This window comes from Bombina bombina, chromosome 8 (assembly GCF_027579735.1).
Source record: "Bombina bombina isolate aBomBom1 chromosome 8, aBomBom1.pri, whole genome shotgun sequence".
Taxonomy (NCBI): Eukaryota; Metazoa; Chordata; class Amphibia; order Anura; family Bombinatoridae; genus Bombina; species Bombina bombina.
Genome location: NC_069506.1, coordinates 194456588 through 194475718, shown reverse-complemented (window position 1 = coordinate 194475718; position 19131 = coordinate 194456588). Strand labels below are relative to the sequence as shown.

General features: G+C 41.9%; 1 protein-coding gene across 1 annotated transcript in view; it reads left to right on the top strand.

Moving 5' to 3' along the window:
* Positions 1 to 19131, top strand: part of LOC128638699 (carnitine O-palmitoyltransferase 1, liver isoform) — a 525225-nt gene that overhangs the window by 211429 nt on the left and 294665 nt on the right. Inside the window, exon 5 of the mRNA XM_053690821.1 lies at positions 5400 to 5501. Within this exon, the coding sequence (XP_053546796.1) occupies positions 5400 to 5501 (102 nt within the window). The remainder of the gene's footprint in view (positions 1 to 5399; positions 5502 to 19131) is intronic.

Sequence of the window (19131 nt, the reverse complement as noted above, 5' to 3'; positions counted from 1 at the left end):
TTTAGCAAAGCGTACCACTATCCCAGTTGAGGACAGTTGTGCTTTTTCAGATCCAATGGATAAAAAATTGGAGGGTTACCTTAAGAAAATGTTTATTCAACAAGGTTTTATTTTACAGCCCCTTGCATGCATTGCGCCTGTCACTGCTGCGGCGGCATTCTGGTTTGAGGCCCTGGAAGAGGCCATCCAGACAGCTCCATTGAATTAAATTATTGACAATCTTAGAACGCTTAAGCTAGCTAACTCATTTGTTTCTGATGCCATTGTTCATTTGACTAAACTAACGGCTAAGAATTCCGGATTCGCCATCCAGGCGCTTAGGGCGCTATGGCTTAAATCCTGGTCAGCTGACGTGACTTCAAAGTCTAAATTACTCAACATTCCTTTCAAGGGGCAGACCTTATTCGGGCCTGGCTTGAAGGAAATTATTGCTGACATTACTGGAGGCAAGGGTCATACCCTTCCTCAGGACAGGGCCAAATCAAAGGCCAAACAGTCTAATTTTCGTGCCTTTCGAAATTTCAAGGCAGGAGCAGCATCAACTTCCTCCGCTTCAAAACAAGAGGGAACTGTTGCTCATTCCAGACAGGCCTGGAAACCTAACCAGTCCTGGAACAAGGGCAAGCAGGCCAGAAAGCCTGCTGCTGCCCTCAAGACAGCATGAAGGAACGGCCCCCTATCCGGAAACGGATCTAGTGGGGGGCAGACTTTCTCTCTTCGCCCAGGCGTGGGCAAGAGATATTCAGGATCCCTGGGCGTTGGAGATCATATCTCAGGGATATCTTCTGGACTTCAAAGCTTCTCCTCCACAAGGGAGATTTCATCTTTCAAGGTTATCAGCAAACCAGCTAAAGAAAGAGGCATTCCTAAGCTGTGTGCAAGACCTCCTAGTAATGGGAGTGATCCATCCAGTTCCGCGGACGGAACAAGGACAGGGATTTTATTCAAATCTGTTTGTGGTTCCCAAGAAAGAGGGAACCTTCAGACCAATCTTGGATCTAAAGATCTTAAACAAATTCCTCAGAGTTCCATCATTCAAAATAGAAACTATTCGGACCATCCTACCCATGATCCAAGAGGGTCAGTACATGACCACAGTGGACTTAATGGATGCCTACCTTCACATACCGATTCACAAAGATCATCATCGGTTCCTAAGGTTTGCCTTTCTAGACGGGCATTACCAATTTGTAGCTCTTCCCTTCGGGTTGGCCACTGCCCCGAGAATTTTTACAAAGGTTCTGGGCTCACTTCTGGCGGTTCTAAGACCGCGAGGCATAGCGGTGGCTCCGTATCTAGACGACATCCTGATACAGGCGTCAAGCTTTCAAATTGCCAAGTTTCATACAGAGATAGTTCTGGCATTTCTGAGGTCGCATGGGTGGAAAGTGAACGTGGAAAAGTGTTCTCTATCACCACTCACAAGAGTCTCCTTCCTAGGGACTCTTATAGATTCTGTAGAGATGAAAATTTACCTGACGGAGTCCAGGTTATCAAAACTTCTAAATGCTTGCCGTGTCCTTCATTCCATTCCACGCCCGTCAGTGGCTCAGTGCATGGAAGTAATCGGCTTAATGGTAGCGGCAATGGACATAGTGCCATTTGCGCGCCTGCATCTCAGACCGCTGCAATTATGCTTGCTAAGTCAGTGGAATGGGGATTACTCAGATTTGTCCCTTCTACTAAATCTGGATCAAGAGACCAGAGATTCTCTTCTCTGGTGGCTTTCTCGGGTCCATCTGTCCAAGGGTATGACCTTTCGCAGGCCAGATTGGACAATTGTAACAACAGATGCCAGCCTTCTGGGTTGGGGCGCAGTCTGGAACTCCCTGAAGGCTCAGGGATCGTGGACTCAGGAGGAGAAACTCCTCCCAATAAATATTCTGGAGTTAAGAGCAATATTCAAGGCTCTTCTAGCTTGGCCTCAGTTAGCAACACTGAGGTTCATCAGATTTCAGTCGGACAACATCACGACTGTGGCTTACATCAACCATCAAGGGGGAACCAGGAGTTCCCTAGCGATGTTAGAAGTCTCAAAGATAATTCGCTGGGCAGAGTCTCACTCTTGTCACCTGTCAGCGATCCACATCCCAGGCGTAGAGAACTGGGAGGCGGATTTTCTAAGTCGTCAGACTTTTCATCCGGGGGAGTGGGAAATCCATCTGGAGGTGTTTGCTCAACTGGTCCATCGTTGGGGCAAACCAGAACTGGATCTCATGGCGTCTCGCCAGAACGCCAAGCTTCCTTGTTACGGATCCAGGTCCAGGGACCCGGGAGCAACGCTGATAGATGCTCTAGCAGCTCCTTGGTTCTTCAACCTGGCCTATGTGTTTCCACAGTTTCCTCTGCACCCTCGACTGATTGCCAAAATCAAACAGGAGAGAGCATCAGTGATTCTGATAGCGCCTGCGTGGCCACGCAGGACCTGGTATGCAGACCTAGTGGACTTGTCATCTCTTCCACCATGGACTCTGCCTCTGAGGCAGGACCTTCTAATACAAGGTCCCTTCAATCATCCAAATCTAATTTCTCTGAGACTGACTGTATGGAGATTGAACGCTTGATTCTATCAAGGCGTGGCTTCTCCGAGTCAGTCATTGATACCTTAATACAGGCTCGGAAGCCTGTCAGCAGGAAAATCTACCATAAGATATGGCGTAAATATCTTTATTGGTGTGAATCCAAGAGTTACTCATGGAGTAAGGTTAGGATTCCTAGGATATTGTCCTTTCTCCAAGAGGGTTTGGACAAAAGCTTATCAGCTAGTTCTTTAAAAGGACACATCTCTGCTCTATCTATTCTTTTGCGCAAACGTCTGGCAGAAGTTCCAGACGTCCAGGCATTTTGTCAGGCTTTGGTTAGGATTAAGCCTGTGTTTAAAACTGTTGCTCCCCCGTGGAGCTTAAACTTGGTTCTTAAAGTTCTTCAGGGAGTTCCGTTTGAACCCCTTCATTCCAGTTATGGAGGACTCTGACATGTACTCCTTCTGTACTAAATCATCCCTGTTTATATTGTGAGGAGGCCGTGGTTTTACTGCCCACTCAATTATGTTCCACATGCCTTAACACCGTTATAAAGTCTAAGAAGGGAGACAAGCCTGCTAAGGCTCTTAGTCCCTCTGAGCTGTCTTCCTCTCAGGACTGGGCATCCCGTGTGATTACTACCCTTGCTACATTATCCACTCCACATGCAGTTCCCCGTAGCACATCTAATCCTCCATCTGGAGGGGGCAGTTGCAAACGGCAGTGTCTGCGACCCTCAGTGCATTACCTTGCTCTAACAAACGCAAGGGAAAGGTTAAACATGGCTCTCCTGACCCGGAGTCATCTAAATATTTATCGGATTTAGCTATTGTGTCCCAGTTATCCGATGATGAGTTAACCTCTGTAGCTTCAGAGGGTGAATTTTCTGGGTCGGAGTCCTTAGCGTCTAAGCCTCCTGCTGCGGAGAAACCGTCCTTTAGATTTAAAATTGAGCACTTGCGTTTTTTATTAAAGGAGGTTCTGTCCACGTTAGAGATTCCAGAAGCCACGCTGCCTGAAGAACCTATGATACCTAAATTAGACAGTTTACGAAGACAGGAAAGTTCCTTTGACTTTTCCTGTGCCAATTAAGATGGCAAACATTATTAAGAACGAATGGAAAATAATTGGTTCTTCCTTTTCCCCCTCGTCTACTTTTAAAAAGTGGTTCCCGGACTCTCAACTGGATTTGTGGGGCTCCATTCCTAAGGTGGATGGTGCTATTTCTACGCTTGCTAAACGTACTACTATACCTCTTGGGGATAGTTCTTCGTTCAGAGAGCCGATGGATAAGAAAATGGAAACATTTCTGAGAAAGATGTTTCAACATACAGGATTTTAGTTTCAACCGGCGGCAGCAGTTGTCGCTGTTGCCGGAGCAGCTACCTTCTGGTGCGACCCTTTGTTGGAACTCAATGAGGTGGAGTCTCCCCTCGAGGATATTCAAGACAGAATAAAAGCTCTGAGAATTGCTAATTCTTTTTTCTGTGATGCGAACATGCAAATTATTTGCCTAAATGCAAAGAACTCTGGTTGAAGTCTTGGTCTGCGGATATGGCTTCTAAGTCCAGACTCCTTTCTCTTCCCTTCAAGGGAAAGATTTTATTTGTTCCAGGCCTGGACTCCATTATTTCTACGGTTACCAGAGAGAGGCAAGGGTGTCTTCCTATCGCAAGATAAGAAGAACAAGTCTAAGGGACGACAATCTTCTAATTTTCGTTCTGACAAATCCCAATGACAACAATCCTCCTATAAGCCCGAGCAACCCAAGAGTACTTGGATGCTGGCTCAGTCCTGGAATAAATCCAAGCAGAATAAAAAGCCATGGTAGAGAGAGTCCACCAACCGCTCAACCGGTGGCGGCATTCCTAGTTTGCACCTCTTTAACCCTACAGTCTTTCTTACTTTTTTCTTTCCTCAGCTATGAATCCTACTTGGGAGAGAAGGGGAAATAGGAGGGGGAAACATATATATATATATATAAAGCTCTGGTAGGGTGTCTTTGCCTCCTCCTGATGGCCAGGTGATGTAATAACAAAGAGTAAGGATCTTGGACTCTCACTACCAAAAAAGAAATTAATTTATCAGGTAAGAATAAATTATGTTTTTTGGTAATTTCTGTAAAACCTTTAATGCACTACAAAATGCTAAAAGTGCGATTTGATCCTGTCAACTTCAACCTAGCAATGAACTAAATAGATTGTAGAGAAATCAAATTAGCTGCCCAGCAAATTTACAAATTACATCTGACTATGCTCACAAAATTTTTTTCCCCACTACTTAAACTCTTTGGAGCCGTATATCTCCTGAAATACTGCTGTTCTGTTCTTCAAATAAAGCTAGAGGCCCCGTGACAACTATCTCCATGCCAAATTTTATTAAAACTAGTGTGGTCCTTTTTCAATTTAGCTTTGTGTAAAATGTCTCATAACTGTAATTTAATTTTCACAAACTAATTTCCTTCAAATTATCAGTCAACTTCGTTTAGCCATTCCAAAGTTAAAAAGTTTTTAAAAATTGTATAACATGGAATGTTCACTTGAACTAAAAAAAAAGATATGCATCCTTGCTTAGAGCCAATGCAAAAATAACAGGAGATTTTTAGCTCATGTAGCATAATTGTGTGTATAGATCATTTTTGGTTCCAAGTAACAGTAACCCCTTAGCTGCAACATGATCTATAGTATAGTACAAGTGAAATAATTATGCCATGGACCCATGCTATAATTTACCTGTTGAATATCTACTGTAGATATCCAGAACATCAGGCAAATTATGTCCTATAGGCTGGAATTTTAAGAATAGCATTTTACATATTATAACTACTTGGCTGTTTTGAATATTAATAACTTCTTTTTTTTCCCCCATCTCTCGTAGACATTGGTAAAGATTTTCTCAGGGCGTACACCAATGCTTTACAGTTTCCAGGCATCACTCCCTCACCTCCCTGTTCCAACTATAAAAGATACCATACAAAGGGTGAGTTTCAAATCACAATACATTTTTGTGCAATGTAGCATTGATGAGTGTTTGCTTTTTCAACAATGTTTTTTTTAATTCTCTTTTGAAAAGTTAGATAATTTGCCCTTCGTTTTTCAAAACCTTTTTACTTTCCTAAGATATGGTGAGTCTCTGGCTTGAGTAATTACTGTTGGGAATATCACTCCTGGCCAGCAGGAGGAGGCAAAGGGCACCACAGTTAAACTGCTAAGTATCACTCTCTTACTAACAACCCCCAGTCATTCTCTTTGTCTTCGGTGCATGGAGGAGGTGAAGTTTAGGTGTCTGAAGAAAAATTTTGATTTCATTTACAAGCAAGTTTTGGGGTATAGCCGTTTTCCACTTCATTCCTTGCAGTCAGGTAGTGGTGGCTTTAAAGCAGTTAGGAACTTGTAAAGAGGTACTTACTGCGTTTCCCTAACAATTGCTGCCCTAGTTTAGAAATCCATAGTTGGCTACTCTGTTCTTTCTTTTTCAAAGGTCTCTGTGAAGAACTGTGTCTTCTCATTCCTTGTAACTGTCTACATGCCAGACAGCGGAGTAGGTAAGTGCTTTTTCTTCCAGTTGGGGAGACCATGCACTTAAAAAATTAAAAGACAATGTTTTTTATTGGGACATAGATAATCCTGTTGAATGGGTTACACTCGGGCATGAATCAGGCACTGTAGCATGTGTGAGACTAACATTTAAACTCTTTTAAAAAAGAAAGGGTAAAATGTTTTAATTAGGCTTTATTTTCTGACACATATTTACTTGATAAAACAATACAAGTTTAAACTGAAAGTAAGGCTGAATTTTCTATTTCAGCAGCTTATTCATTTTCCCTTTGCTTTAAAATAAAATGATGCAACAATATAAACTTTTTTAAGATTGGATATCAGAGCGCCAAACAACGTAGGCAGGGTCTATGGGCAGATAGTCAAATACCAAAGGTAACAATAGGTTGAAATAATACATAAGATAAAAAAGTTGGTACATTTAAAATTATACAACAATTAGTCATGGATCCATGTTACACTTTAAAATATATATTGAAACACTATGAACAATTTAAAAATGCTTGTAGAACAATAAATAACAACAACAAAAAATCTAACAAATAATGTCTATCGCATAAACTTAAATTCTAATATGTGAATGCTAGGAGCGCTTATGCACACTCTATTTATAAAAACAATGGGTTACAATGCACAGGTGGATAGATTCCAGGTTGCTTGAAACCAGTGGGTGTGAAATGTAAGTGGCTCCGAATTGGGGTTTTGCCTATGTGTTTATCCAAAATTGTGTAAATCCTAACAGGTGGGCAAAAAATGTTACAGGAATGTCTAGAACCTGAATTCAAAATATAAGACCTGATGTTGTGCCTATGTGTTTATCCAAAAAGGGTGTAAATCCTAACAAGTGAAAAAATGTGAGAAAAATATTGCAGAAGTGTGTGAACCTTATTTTCAAAATAAACAATGAATTCAAAATAAAACGATATACAAGTGAATTTTGGACAAATCAACTAATGCAAACATAAAGCATAAATAGAACCAAAAAAAAACCCAACAGCACAACTTTAACGTGTGTTAAAATGTGTTTCTGCTTGCAAACTGTGATGTGAACAAATATCTATTATAACACTGAATAGTGGCAAAACTTTGTGATTGGATTGAAATTGAACACAGGCTCTAAATTGATACCTAAAATACAAATCTAAAGGGCTCAGAGTTGCTGAGCTAGATATAAGGGACTTGCTCAAAGAGCCTCAAGATGTTAATTAAAAGAGACCATATAACAACATTGGGTTAAGAAAACGATGATATAACATAAAATGCTTAAAAGTCCAAATAAATATTCAAATTGGATAATAAGAATCTTGCTATAGTCTATCTCAATATGGATCCCAACTGCTGATTATGTAGAAATCTTCTTGGGCGGTAGTTAACAAATAATTCCAACTTGCAATGTTGTCCCTTACCTGCCAAAAAAGGAAAGGCAAACAATAGTGCAGATGGCTTCTTAATGTGATCACAATTAAAATACTCCTTACCAGTCAACCGGTTTCGGTCTCCACTGACCTTTCTCAAGACCACAATCGGAGCCACTTACATTTCACACCCACTGGTTTCAAGCAACCTGGAATCTATCCACCTGTGCATTGTAACCCATTGTTTTTATAAATAGAGTGTGCATAAGCGCTCCTAGCATTCACATATTAGAATTTAAGTTTATGCGATAGACATTATTTGTTAGATTTTTTTGTTGTTATTTATTGTTCTACAAGCATTTTTAAATTGTTCCTAGTGTTTCAATATATATTTTAAAGTGTAACTTGGATCCATGACTAATTGTTGTATAATTTTAAATGTACCAACTTTTTTATCTTATGTATTAAATCATATTATTTCAACCTATTGTTACCTTTGGTATTTGACTATCTGCCCATAGACCCTGCCTACGTTGTTTGGCGCTCTGATATCCAATCTTAAAATTTAATCCACCCTTGGCAACTAGGTGCCAATTTATTAGAGCTGGAGGTCTGTTGCATTATATAGTTGGCGCTTAGTTATCCCCTTTCCACGCAACAATATAAACTGTCAGGTTTGAAAAAAAACTGATATTTCTGGTACTCTGTGTACCAGGAAGCTATTTTTAGTGCCTCTCTGTGTAGCAGCAGTAATTTGAGCTTGGCAGTTGCGGTCACATGACCGGCTTTACTTCATAATGTTTCTGAGGAAAAAAGTAGTTTTTCTCCATTTCTGGGTGATCCGGCCTTAATTGGTAGCGGTAAGGCACCTCAGTAATTGAGGTGTGTGTGGTTGCCTGAGGGGTATTTTAGAAGTTTTTTGATGTTTATTATAAGTTTTTTTTCTTAACTTTTCTCACATAATTTTAGCTGGGGATCAATCCTAATTTGGGATAAAATTTAAAGTTTTTTTTTTCCTTGGCTTATTTTAATTGAATATTAAAATATTTTAAACTTATCTGTACAAGTTTATTAACAGTTTCACAACATATCTGATATGGAGCAAGAGCCTTCTCTCATTAATTCATGCTTATTATGTTTAGATGCACAAATTGCAGCTCCCATGCAATTTTGTTCTTCATGTGTCAAGAAAACCTTGCAAAATAAAGGTTACATTTTTGAGCCTAATGTCTCTCAGGATGATGCTGTTAAAATACTGTAATACCTCAGCTTTCTCCTACGTCCCAAGCCTCAATGGCGCCACATGCAGTGCCCTGCGGTTCATCTATAATTCCTTTTGGAATTTATTTAAATTGCTGCCCAGGTATCTTCAGCGGTATCTGCGGCATTAGCTGCCTTTCCCAGATTACAGGGAAAATGCAAGAGGAAATCTAGAAATTTAGAAAGTAAGGTGCCTGTCCTCAGTTCTGCTTCCCGAGTTGACCTTTCTCAAAAGTCTGAGGAAGACACATCGGGACTTTCTGAGGGTGAAATCTCAGATTCGGACAGTATAATTCCTTCTTCTGAGACTGAGGTGATATCCTTCAAATTTAAGCTTGAACACCTTCTTGTATTGTCAAAGGAGGTTTTAGCTACTTTAGATGACTCCGACCCCTGTCGTTGTCACTTTTAAGAAATCTAGTAAACTTAATAGTTTCTGTGATGAACCTTCCACTTTGGTATTTTTTTGTGTGCCGGACCGTGCTAGGGAGATTATCTCTTATATTTTTAAGAAAATGTTTCCCGTCAAAGGCTCCATTAAAGACCCTTGGTATACTGTACCCAAAGTTGAAGTGGCCATTTCCACTCTGGCTAAGAGAACTACTATTCCTATTGAGGATAGCTGCTTTTTTTAAGGATCCGATGGACAAGAAGCTAGAGGCTTATTTGAAAAAGATTTATGTTCATCAAGGTCTCCAATGGCAACCTGCGGTGTGTATTGCCATTGTGACTATTGCGGCATCTTATTGGTTCGACGCCTTGTCTGATTCTCTTCAAGTAGAGACTTCCTTGGATGAAATTCAGGATAGGATTAAAGCTCTTAATTTGGCCAATTCCTTTATTGCAGATGCCATTTTACAGGTTGTTAGACTAGGAGCTAAAACTTCTAGTTTTGCTGTCCTAGCCCACAGGGCGTTATGGTTGAAATCCTGGTCTGCGGACGTTTCCTCTAAAGTCAAGCTTCTGGCGATTCCTTACAAGGGCAAAACCTATTTGGACCCGGTTTGGCAGAAATTATCTCTGATATTAAGGGGGGAAAGGGTCTTTTGTACCTCAAGATAAGAAGAATAGGCCTCAAGGACGTCAGAGTAATTTTTCTTCCTTTAGTAACTTCAGAGGAAAGCCTTCCCCTTCTTCTTCCAAGCAGGAACAATACAAGTCGTCTTGGAAACCCAATCAGTCTTGGTACAAGGGGAAACAATCAAAGAAACCCACAGCTGTTTGTTTGATTGGATCAGGTGGGGGGTAGACTTTCTCAGTTCTCTCAAGCCTGGATTTGAGATGTCCCAGATCCCTGGACTGTGGACATAGTATCCCAGGGTTACAATTTGGAATTCAAGACTTTTCCTCCCAGAGGCAGATTCCTTCTCTCAAGATTATCTGCAGACCAGATAAAGAGAGAGGCATTCTTGAAATGTATACAACATCTTTCCTCCCTGGGAGTGATAGTTCCAGTTCCAGTGCAGGAACAGGGTCTTGGCTTCTACTCCAACCTATTTGTAGTTCCCAAAAAAGAGGGAACTTTCTGTCCCATTCTAGACTTGAAGTGTCTAAAGAGGTTTCTCAAAGTTCCATCCTACAAGATGGAGGCTATACGCTCCATTCTTCCTTTAGTACAAGAGGGTCATTTCATGACAACCATAGACCTAAGGGATGCGTATCTTCATGTTCCTATTCACAGGGACCATCACAGATTACTGAGATTTGCCTTCCTGGACAAACATTTCCTGTTCTTGGCCCTTCCATTTGGTCTAGCCACAGCTCCCAGAATTTTTTCAAAGGTTCTGGGGGCTCTTTTGGCAGTGATCCATTCTCGTGGAATTGCTGTGGCACCCTACCTGGACGACATATTGGTTCACGCGCCATCTTTTCAACAAGCAATATCTCACACAGAGATATTGTTGTCTTTTGTTCTTTAACGGATGGAATGTTAATCTGGAAAAAAGCTCTCTTTCCCCTGCTACAAGAGTAATGTTCTTAAGGACCATATTAGATTCTCTGTTGAAGATTTTTCTGACAGAGGTCAGGAAAAACAAAATAATTTCCTCTTGCCTCTCTCTTCAAGCTACTGCTCATCCTTCAGTGGCTCAATGTGTGGAGGTAATCGGTCTGATAGTGGCTTCCATGGACATCATTCCTTTTGCTCGATTCCATTTGAAAGCTCCAGTTGTTCATGCTCAGACAATGGAATGGCGTCCATGCAGATCTATCTCAGAGAATACAGTTAGATCAATCGCCAAGGGATTCACTCCCGTGGTGGATTTCTCAGGAACATCTGTCTCAGGGCACATGCTTTCGGAGACCTTCCTGGGTGATTGTGACCACGTACGCCAGCCTGCTGGGCTGGGGAGCAGTCTGGAACTCGTTAAAAGCTCAGGGCCTTTGGACTCGGGAGGAGTCTGCTCTTCCCATCAACATCTTGGAGTTGAGGGTGATTTACAATGCTCTATTGGCTTGGCTTCAGCCCAGTTTATCAGGTTTCAGTTAGACAACATAACCTCTGTGGCTTACATTAATCACCAGGGAGGAACTCGGAGTTCCTTAGCCATGAAGGAGGTTACTCGGATTCTTCTGTGGGCAGAGACCCACAATTGCTGTCTATCTGCCATCCGCATTTCAGGAGTAGACAACTGGGAAGTGCATTTTCTGAGCAGACAGACTTCATCCCAGGGAGTGAGAACTCCATCCAGAGGTGTTTTCCAGCTTAGTCCTCAAATGGGGGGTGCCGGAGTTGGATCTGATGGAGTCCCGTCAGAACGCCAAGCTTCCAAGGTACGGTTAAAGGTCAAGAGATCCACAGGCTGTTTTGATAGATGCTCTGGCAGTTCCTTGGGTTTTCAGGTTGGCATACCTGTTTACTCCATTTGCTCTCCTTCCACGAGTCATTGCTCATATCAAACAGAAAAGGGCGTCGGTGATTCTAATAGCCCCTGTGTGGCCTCGCAGGATCTGGTTTGCAGACCTAATGGAGATGTCATCTCTCGCACCTTAGAGACTACCTCTGAGGAAGGACCTCCTGATTCAGGGTCCCTTCCTTCATCCAAATCTCGTTTCTCTTAAGCTGACTGCTTGGAGATTGAACACTTAATTCTGTCTAAGCATGGTTTTTCTGAGTCGGTCATTGAGACCATGATTGAGGCTCGCAAGCCTGTTATTAGAAAGATTTACCCAAGATATGGCGTAAATATCTTTATTGGTGTGATTCCAAGGTCTACTCTTGGAGTAGAATTAGAATTCCTAGAATTTTATCTTTTCTTCAGGAAGGCCTGGAGAAGGGATTGTCAGTCAGTACCCTGAAGGGTCAGATTTCTGCTTTATCAGTTTTACTGCATAAACGTTTGGCGGATGTGCCAGATCTTTTTGTCAGGCGTTGGTCAAAATCAGGCCTGTCTTTAAGTCTGTTGCTCCTCCTTGGAGCCCTAATCTTGTTGTTAAAGTTTTACAACTGGCTCCGTTTAAGTTGTTATCTTGGAAGGTTTTGTTTCTTGTTGCTATCTCTTCTGCTCGAAGAGTCTCAGAACTCTCAGCTCTGCAGTGTGATTCCCCTTATCTTTTTTTTCATGCTGATAAGGCGGTTCTTCGTACTAAGTTAGGTTTCCTTCCTAAGGTTGTTTCTAATTAAAATATAAATCAGGAAATTGTTGTTCTCTCTCTGTCTCCTAATCCTTCTTTCAAAGAATGTTTGTTACACAATGTGGATGTTGTACGTGCTCTTAAATTCTACTTACAGGCGACTAAGGATTTTTGCCAGTCTTCTGCCCTCTTTGTCTGTTTCTCTGGGAAACGTAAAGGTCAGAAAGCTACTGCTACTAATGTTTCTTTGTGGTTATGAAGTATAATTCGTTTGGCTTATGAGACTGCTGGATAGCAGCCTCCTGAGAGAATTACAGCTCATTCCACAGGAGCTGTTTCCTTTTCTTGGGCTTTCAAAAATGAAGCTTCTGTGGAACAAATTTGCAAACCTGCAACTTGGTCTTCTCTACATCCATATTTGATACTTTTGCCTTGGTTGAGGCTTCTTTTGGGAGAAAGGTTCTTAAAGCGGTGGTGCCTTCTGTTTAGGACTGCCTGTCTTGTCCCTCCCTATTTATCTGTGTCCTCTAGCTTGGGTATTGGTTCCCAACAGTAATTACTCAAGCTGTGGACTCACCATATCTTAGGAAAGAAAAACAAAATTTATGCTTACCTGAATTTCCGGATATGGTGAGTCCACGGCCCCACCCTTTATTTTAAGACAGTTGTTCTTTTGACTATAACCTCAGGCACCTCTACACCTTGTATTACTCCTTTTTCTCCATTTTCATTCGGTCGAATGACTGGGGGTTGTGGGTAAGGGAGCGATACTTAGCAGTTTAACTGTGGTGCTCTTTGCCTCCTCCTGCTGGCCAGGAGTGATATTCCCAACAGTAATTACTCAAGCCGTGGATTCACCATATCCGGAAATAAATACATTTATCAGGTAAGCATAAATTTTGTTTTTATTGATGTACATGAGACCTCTTATTGGAAAGAATGGGCTATACTTTTCACACACTAAGGTCCCATGCTCCTTTGTGTATGTATTTGTTATATTTACAGATTATATCTTTGTTCTGTTTCAGTTTACCCTAAAACATTTTCTACTTTAGTGGGTAAAGGCCTCTCAATTCAAGTATGAACATTCTGTCAAATGGCATTCTTTAGTTCTGGGTCTGCCGCCAGCATAGCGTTAATCCAGTACTTGCGATCCATTGATATCCCCTTAAAAATTCCAACGTATTCTGCTCATCCGTTCTTAATAAGTGATTGTGGACAACTTTTATAGCTTTATCTTAAAGGGACATGACACCCACATTTTTTCTTTCATGATTTAGAAAGAGAATGCTATTTTAAACATCTTTCTAATTTACTTATATTATCTAATTTGTTTTATTCTCTTGATATTCTTTGTTGAAAAGCATATCTAGATATGCTCAGTAGCTGCTGATTGGTTGCTGCACATAGATGCCTTGTGTGATTGGCTCAGCATGTGCATTGCTTTTTCTTCAACTAAGGATATCTAAAAAATGAAGCAAAATAAATATTAGAAGTAAATTGTAATGTTGTTAAAATTTCTATTCTCTATCTGAATCATGAAAGAAAGATTTTGGGTTTAGTGGCCCTTTAAGTCAAGACAGGGCATTTAGCGGACAGAGTAGCACATGCAAAGCCTAATAGCAGTGTATCTGTCACACCTATAATTTGTTTCAGCCCATATCAAATTAAGGTATGAGATGTAAGCCTAAAGTGTTCCAGAAGACAGTTATGTTAAGGCAGAAGCCAGTTATGCTTCTAACTTGTTATAAAACCTGGGGAACTCTTCAGAAACTTTAAAAGTGCACAAAAGTGAAAATGAAACTTTCTCCTACATTGGTGTATCCGGTCCACGGCTTCATCCTTACTTGTGGGATATTCTCATTCCCTACAGGAAGTGGCAAAGAGAGCACACAGCAGAGCTGTCCATATAGCTCCCCCTCTGGCTTCTCCCCCAGTCATTCTCTTTGCCGCTCTGAACAAGTAGCATCTCCACGGGGGTGGTAAAGAGTATGTGGTGTTAGTTGTAGATTTTTATTTCTTCTATCAAGAGTTTGTTATTTTAAAATAGTGCCGGTTTGTAGTATTTACTCTACAACAGAAAGTGAAGAAGATTTCTGTTAAAAGAGGAGTATGATTTTAGCACCAGTAACTAAAATCCATTGCTGTTCCCACGCAGGACTGTTGAAACCAGAGAACATCAGTTGGGGGGAACAGTTTGCAGGCTTAACTGCATCAGGTATGATCAGTCATATTTCTAACAAGACCATGTAATCCTAGAAGACTGTCAGAAATTCCCTCTGGGATAGGTAAGCCATTTTTTCTTAGACTCTTGATGGCTTATATTTAGGGCTCTATGCTGGTTGACACTATTGTGGGCTTTAAAATCGATTGCTTTTTAGCATGTTTTTCTCTATAAATAAGGTGTTTTTTCAGATTTTAAAACACTTTGGGGGTTTAATTTCGGCCTGGCACTTATTTGGACACCTAAATTTAGTCAGAAAGGCCCCTCCACTCTGGAATGAAGAGGGAGGAGGCCTCATTTTCAGGCCTAAATTGTGCAGTTGTTTTTGCCTAGGCAATCCATGCAGCTTCATGTGGGGCATCACAAAAGACTCCAGAGAGGCTTATTTCCTACTAAAATAATCCCTAAGGAAGGTAAATGGCTACAGGAGAAGCTGTGGCTAGTACTGTAGTGTGTTAACTCGTTAATAACTGTTAATCATTAAGGCTCTGTGGTGAAAATTTCATTAAAATCGGATGTTTCTTTCATGGTTTTTTGATGTTTCAATAATAATGTGTGCACTTTTATTATTTAAAGAGACAGTAACGTTTTTGTCAAAAATAATTTTTATTGCATTGTAGTTCTGTTTAAGTCTGTCAAACATGTCTGAATCTTCAGATAGCCTATGTTTTGTATGTCCAAAGGCCAAGGTGGTTCCCCCATTAAATTTATGTGTGAAGTGTGCCATAGCGTCCAAACAGCTTAAGGACAGTACAATCACACTTAAAAATATAGCCCAAGATGATTCTTTAGCTGAAGGTAGTGAAGATAGCTTGCTTTCCTCTCCTTCTGTGTCAACACCAGCTATGCCCGCGCAGGCGATGCCCAGTATATCTAGCGCACCAATTGCGATTACTATGCAACAATTAGCATTGCCAGCTTTTCCTAGGAAGCGTGATTGCTCAGTTTTAAACACAGACAATGAGCAAGCAGACGCAGAGGATAATTTATCTGTAGTGCCCTCACATCAATCTGACTTGGCGGTGAGGGAGGGCCTGAGGGAGAAATTTCTGATAGGAAAAGTTTCTCAGCAGGCAGAGCCTGATACTATAACATTTAAATTTAAGCTAGAACACCTCCGCGCCCTACTTAAGGAGGTTCTAGCTGCACTTGATGATTGTGATCCTTTGGGGATCCCAGAAAAATTGTGTAAAATGGACAAGTTCCTAGAGGTCCCAGTACACACTGATGCGTTTCAGATACCTAAGATGGCGGATATCGTGTCTAAGGAGTGGGAGAAGCCAGGTGTACCTTTTGTTCCCCCTCCTATATTTTAGAAAATGTTCCCAATTGTTGACCCTAGAAGGGACGCGTGGCAGACGGTCCCCAAGGTAGAGGGGGCAGTTTCAACGCTAACTAAGCGCACGACTATACCATTAGAAGACAGTTGCGCTTTCAAAAAATTAGAAGGTTTACTTAAGGGAATATTTGTTCTACAAGGTTTCCTTCTTCGATCAATTTCCTGCATTATTCCTGTAACTACTGCAGCGGCTTTTAGTTTGAGGAACTGGAAAACTCGCTCCAGAAGGAGACTGCTTATGTCGAAGTCATGGATAGAATTCACGCCCTAAAGCTGGCTAATTCTTTCATCACAGATGCCGCTTTGCAAGTAGCTAAACTAGCGGCGAAAAATTCTGGTTTTGCCATCGTGGCGCGCAGAGCGCTTTGGCTAAAATCATGGTGGGCTTATGTGTCGTCCAAAACAAAATTGCTTAATATTCCTTTCAAGGGTAAGACCCTATTCGGGCCAGAGTTGAAAGAGATTATTTCAGATATCACTGGGAAAGGGCCATGCCCTTCCACAAGGTAGAGCCTTCAAGGCTAAAAAACAAGGCCAATTTTCGTTCCTTTCGCAACTTCAGGAACGGACCTGCTTCAACCTCTACAGCTACTAAGCAAGAGGGTAAAGCTTACCAGCCCAAGCCAACATGGAAACCTTTGCAGGGCTGGAACAAGGGTAAACAGGCCAAGAAGCCTGCTGCTGCTGCCAAGACAGCATGAAAGGGTAGCCCCCGATCCGGGACCGGATCTAGTAGGGGGCAGACTTTCTCTCTTTGCTCAGGCTTGGGCAAGAGATGTTCCGGACCCCTTGGCACTAGAAATTGTCTCTCAGGGGTACCTTCTAGAGTTCAAAGACCTTTCCCCAAGGGGAAGGTTCCACATGGCTCACTTATCTTTAGACAGATAAGGAGACAGGCATTCTTACTTTGCGTACAGGACCTTTTAAAAATGGGAGTGATACACCCAGTTCCAACAGCAGAGCGAGGACTGGGTTTTTGCTCAAACCTGTTTGTAGTTCCCAAAAAAAGAAGGAACTTTCAGACCAATTCTGGACTTAAAATTTTTTAGAAAAAATTCAAAATGGAACCATTCAGACAATTTTAAGAATGTTCCAGGAGGGTCAATATGCTCCCAGAATTTTCACAAGGGTGCTAGGGTCCCTTCTAGCGTTGCTAAGGCCAAGGGCATTGCAGTAGCACCTTACCTAGACGACATGTTAATACAAGCGTCGTCCTTTCACAAAGTGAAGACTCATTCAGACATTGTCCTAGCCTTTCTAAGGTCTCACGGGTGGAAGGTGAACATAGAAAAAAGTTCTCTGTCCCCGTTCACAAGGGTTCCCTTCCTGGGAACAATAATAGACTCAGTAGAAATGAAGATCTTTCTGACAGAGGTCAGGAAGTTAAAACTTCTGAACACTTGTCGAGTTCTTCAATCCATTCCTCAACCCTCCATAGCTCAATGCATGGAGGTAATAGGACTCATGGTCGCAGCAATGGACGTGGTTCCATTTGCTCGAAATCATTTAAGACCATTGCAACTCTGCATGCTCAAACAGTGGAATGGGGATTATGCAGATTTGTCTCCCCAGATTCAAATGGACCAGAAAACCAGAGACTCACTCCTCTGGTGGTTGTCTCTGGATCACCTGTCTCAGGGAATGAGTTCCCGCAGACCGGAGTGGATCATTGTCACGACCGACGCCAGCCTCCTAGGCTGGGGCGCAGTCTGGGAGTCCCTGAAGGCTCAGGGTCTATGGTCTCGGGAAGAATCTCTTCTCACAAACATTTTGGAATTGAGAGCGATATTCAATGCGCTCCAGGCATGGCCTCAACTAGCGGAGACCAAATTCATCAGATTTCAGTCGGACAACATGATGACTGTAGCTTACATCAATCATCAGGGGGGAACAAAGAGTTCCCTGGCGATGAGGGAGGTATCCAAATTCATCAAATGGGCAGAGGATCATTCCTGCCATCTATCAGCAATTCACATCCCAGGAGTGGACAACTGGGAAGCGAATTATCTGAGTCGTCAGACTTTCCATCCGGGGGAGTGGGAAGGTTTTTGCCCAGTTAGCTCAACTAGGGGGCATTCCAGATCTGGATCTGATGGCGTCACGTCAGAACTCCAAAGTTCCACGTTACGGGTCCAGATCCAGGGATCCCAAGGCGACATTGGTAGATGCCTTAGTAGCGCCTTGGTCGTTCAATCTAGCTTATGTCTTTCCACCGTTTCCCCTTCTCCCCCGGCTAGTAATCGAACAGGAGAAGGCTTCGGTAATTCTGATAGCTCCTGCGTGACAAGCAGGACTTGGTATGCAGACATGGTGAATATGTCATCGGTTCCGCCATGGAAGCTATCTTTGAGGATAGGACCTTCTAATTCAAGGTCCATTCGAACAGGGTTTTCGGATTCAGTATAGATACCCTGATCCAGGTTAGAAAGCCTGTCACCAGGAAAATTTACCATAAGATAAGATATGGCGGAAATAGCTTTGTTGGTGCGAATCCAAGGGTTACTCATGGAATAAGATTAGGATTCCAAGGATATTGTCTTTTCTCCAAGAAGGATTGGAGAAAGGTTTGTCAGCTAAGCTAGTTCCTTAAAAGGACAGATATCTGCTCTGTCTATCCTGTTACACAAGCGTCTGGCAGAAGTACCAGACGTTCAAGCGTTTGCACAGGCTTTAGTCAGAATCAAGCCTGTCTATAGACCTGTGGCTCCCCCATGGAGTCTCAATTTAGTTCTTTCAGTTCTTCAAGGGGTTCCGTTTGAACCTTTACATTCCATAGATATTAAGTTATTATCTTGGAAAGTTTTGTTTTTGGTAGCTATATCTTCTGCTCGAAGAGTTTCTGAGTTGTCTGCTTTGCAGTGTAATTCACCCTATCTGGTGTTCCATACAGATAAGGTTGTTTTGCGTACCAAACCTGGTTTCCTTCCAAAAGTGGTTTGCAATAAGAATATTAACCAGGAAATAGTTGTTCCTTCTCTGTGTCCTAACCCAGTTTCTAAGAAGGAACGGCTGTTACACAATCTTGATGTGGTTCGTGCTTTAAAATTCTATTTAAAAGCAACTAAGACAAACATTGTCCTTGTTTGTTGTCTATTCTGGTAAGAGGAGAGGTCAGAAAGCGACTTCTACCTCTCTTTCCTTCTGGCTGAAAAGCATCATCCGATTGGCATATGAGACTGCTGGACAGCAGCCTCCTGAACGAATTACAGCTCATTCCACTAGAGCTGTGGCTTCCACATGGGCTTTCAAGAATGAAGCTTCTATTGAACAGATTTGTAAGGCAGCGACTTGGTCTTCACTG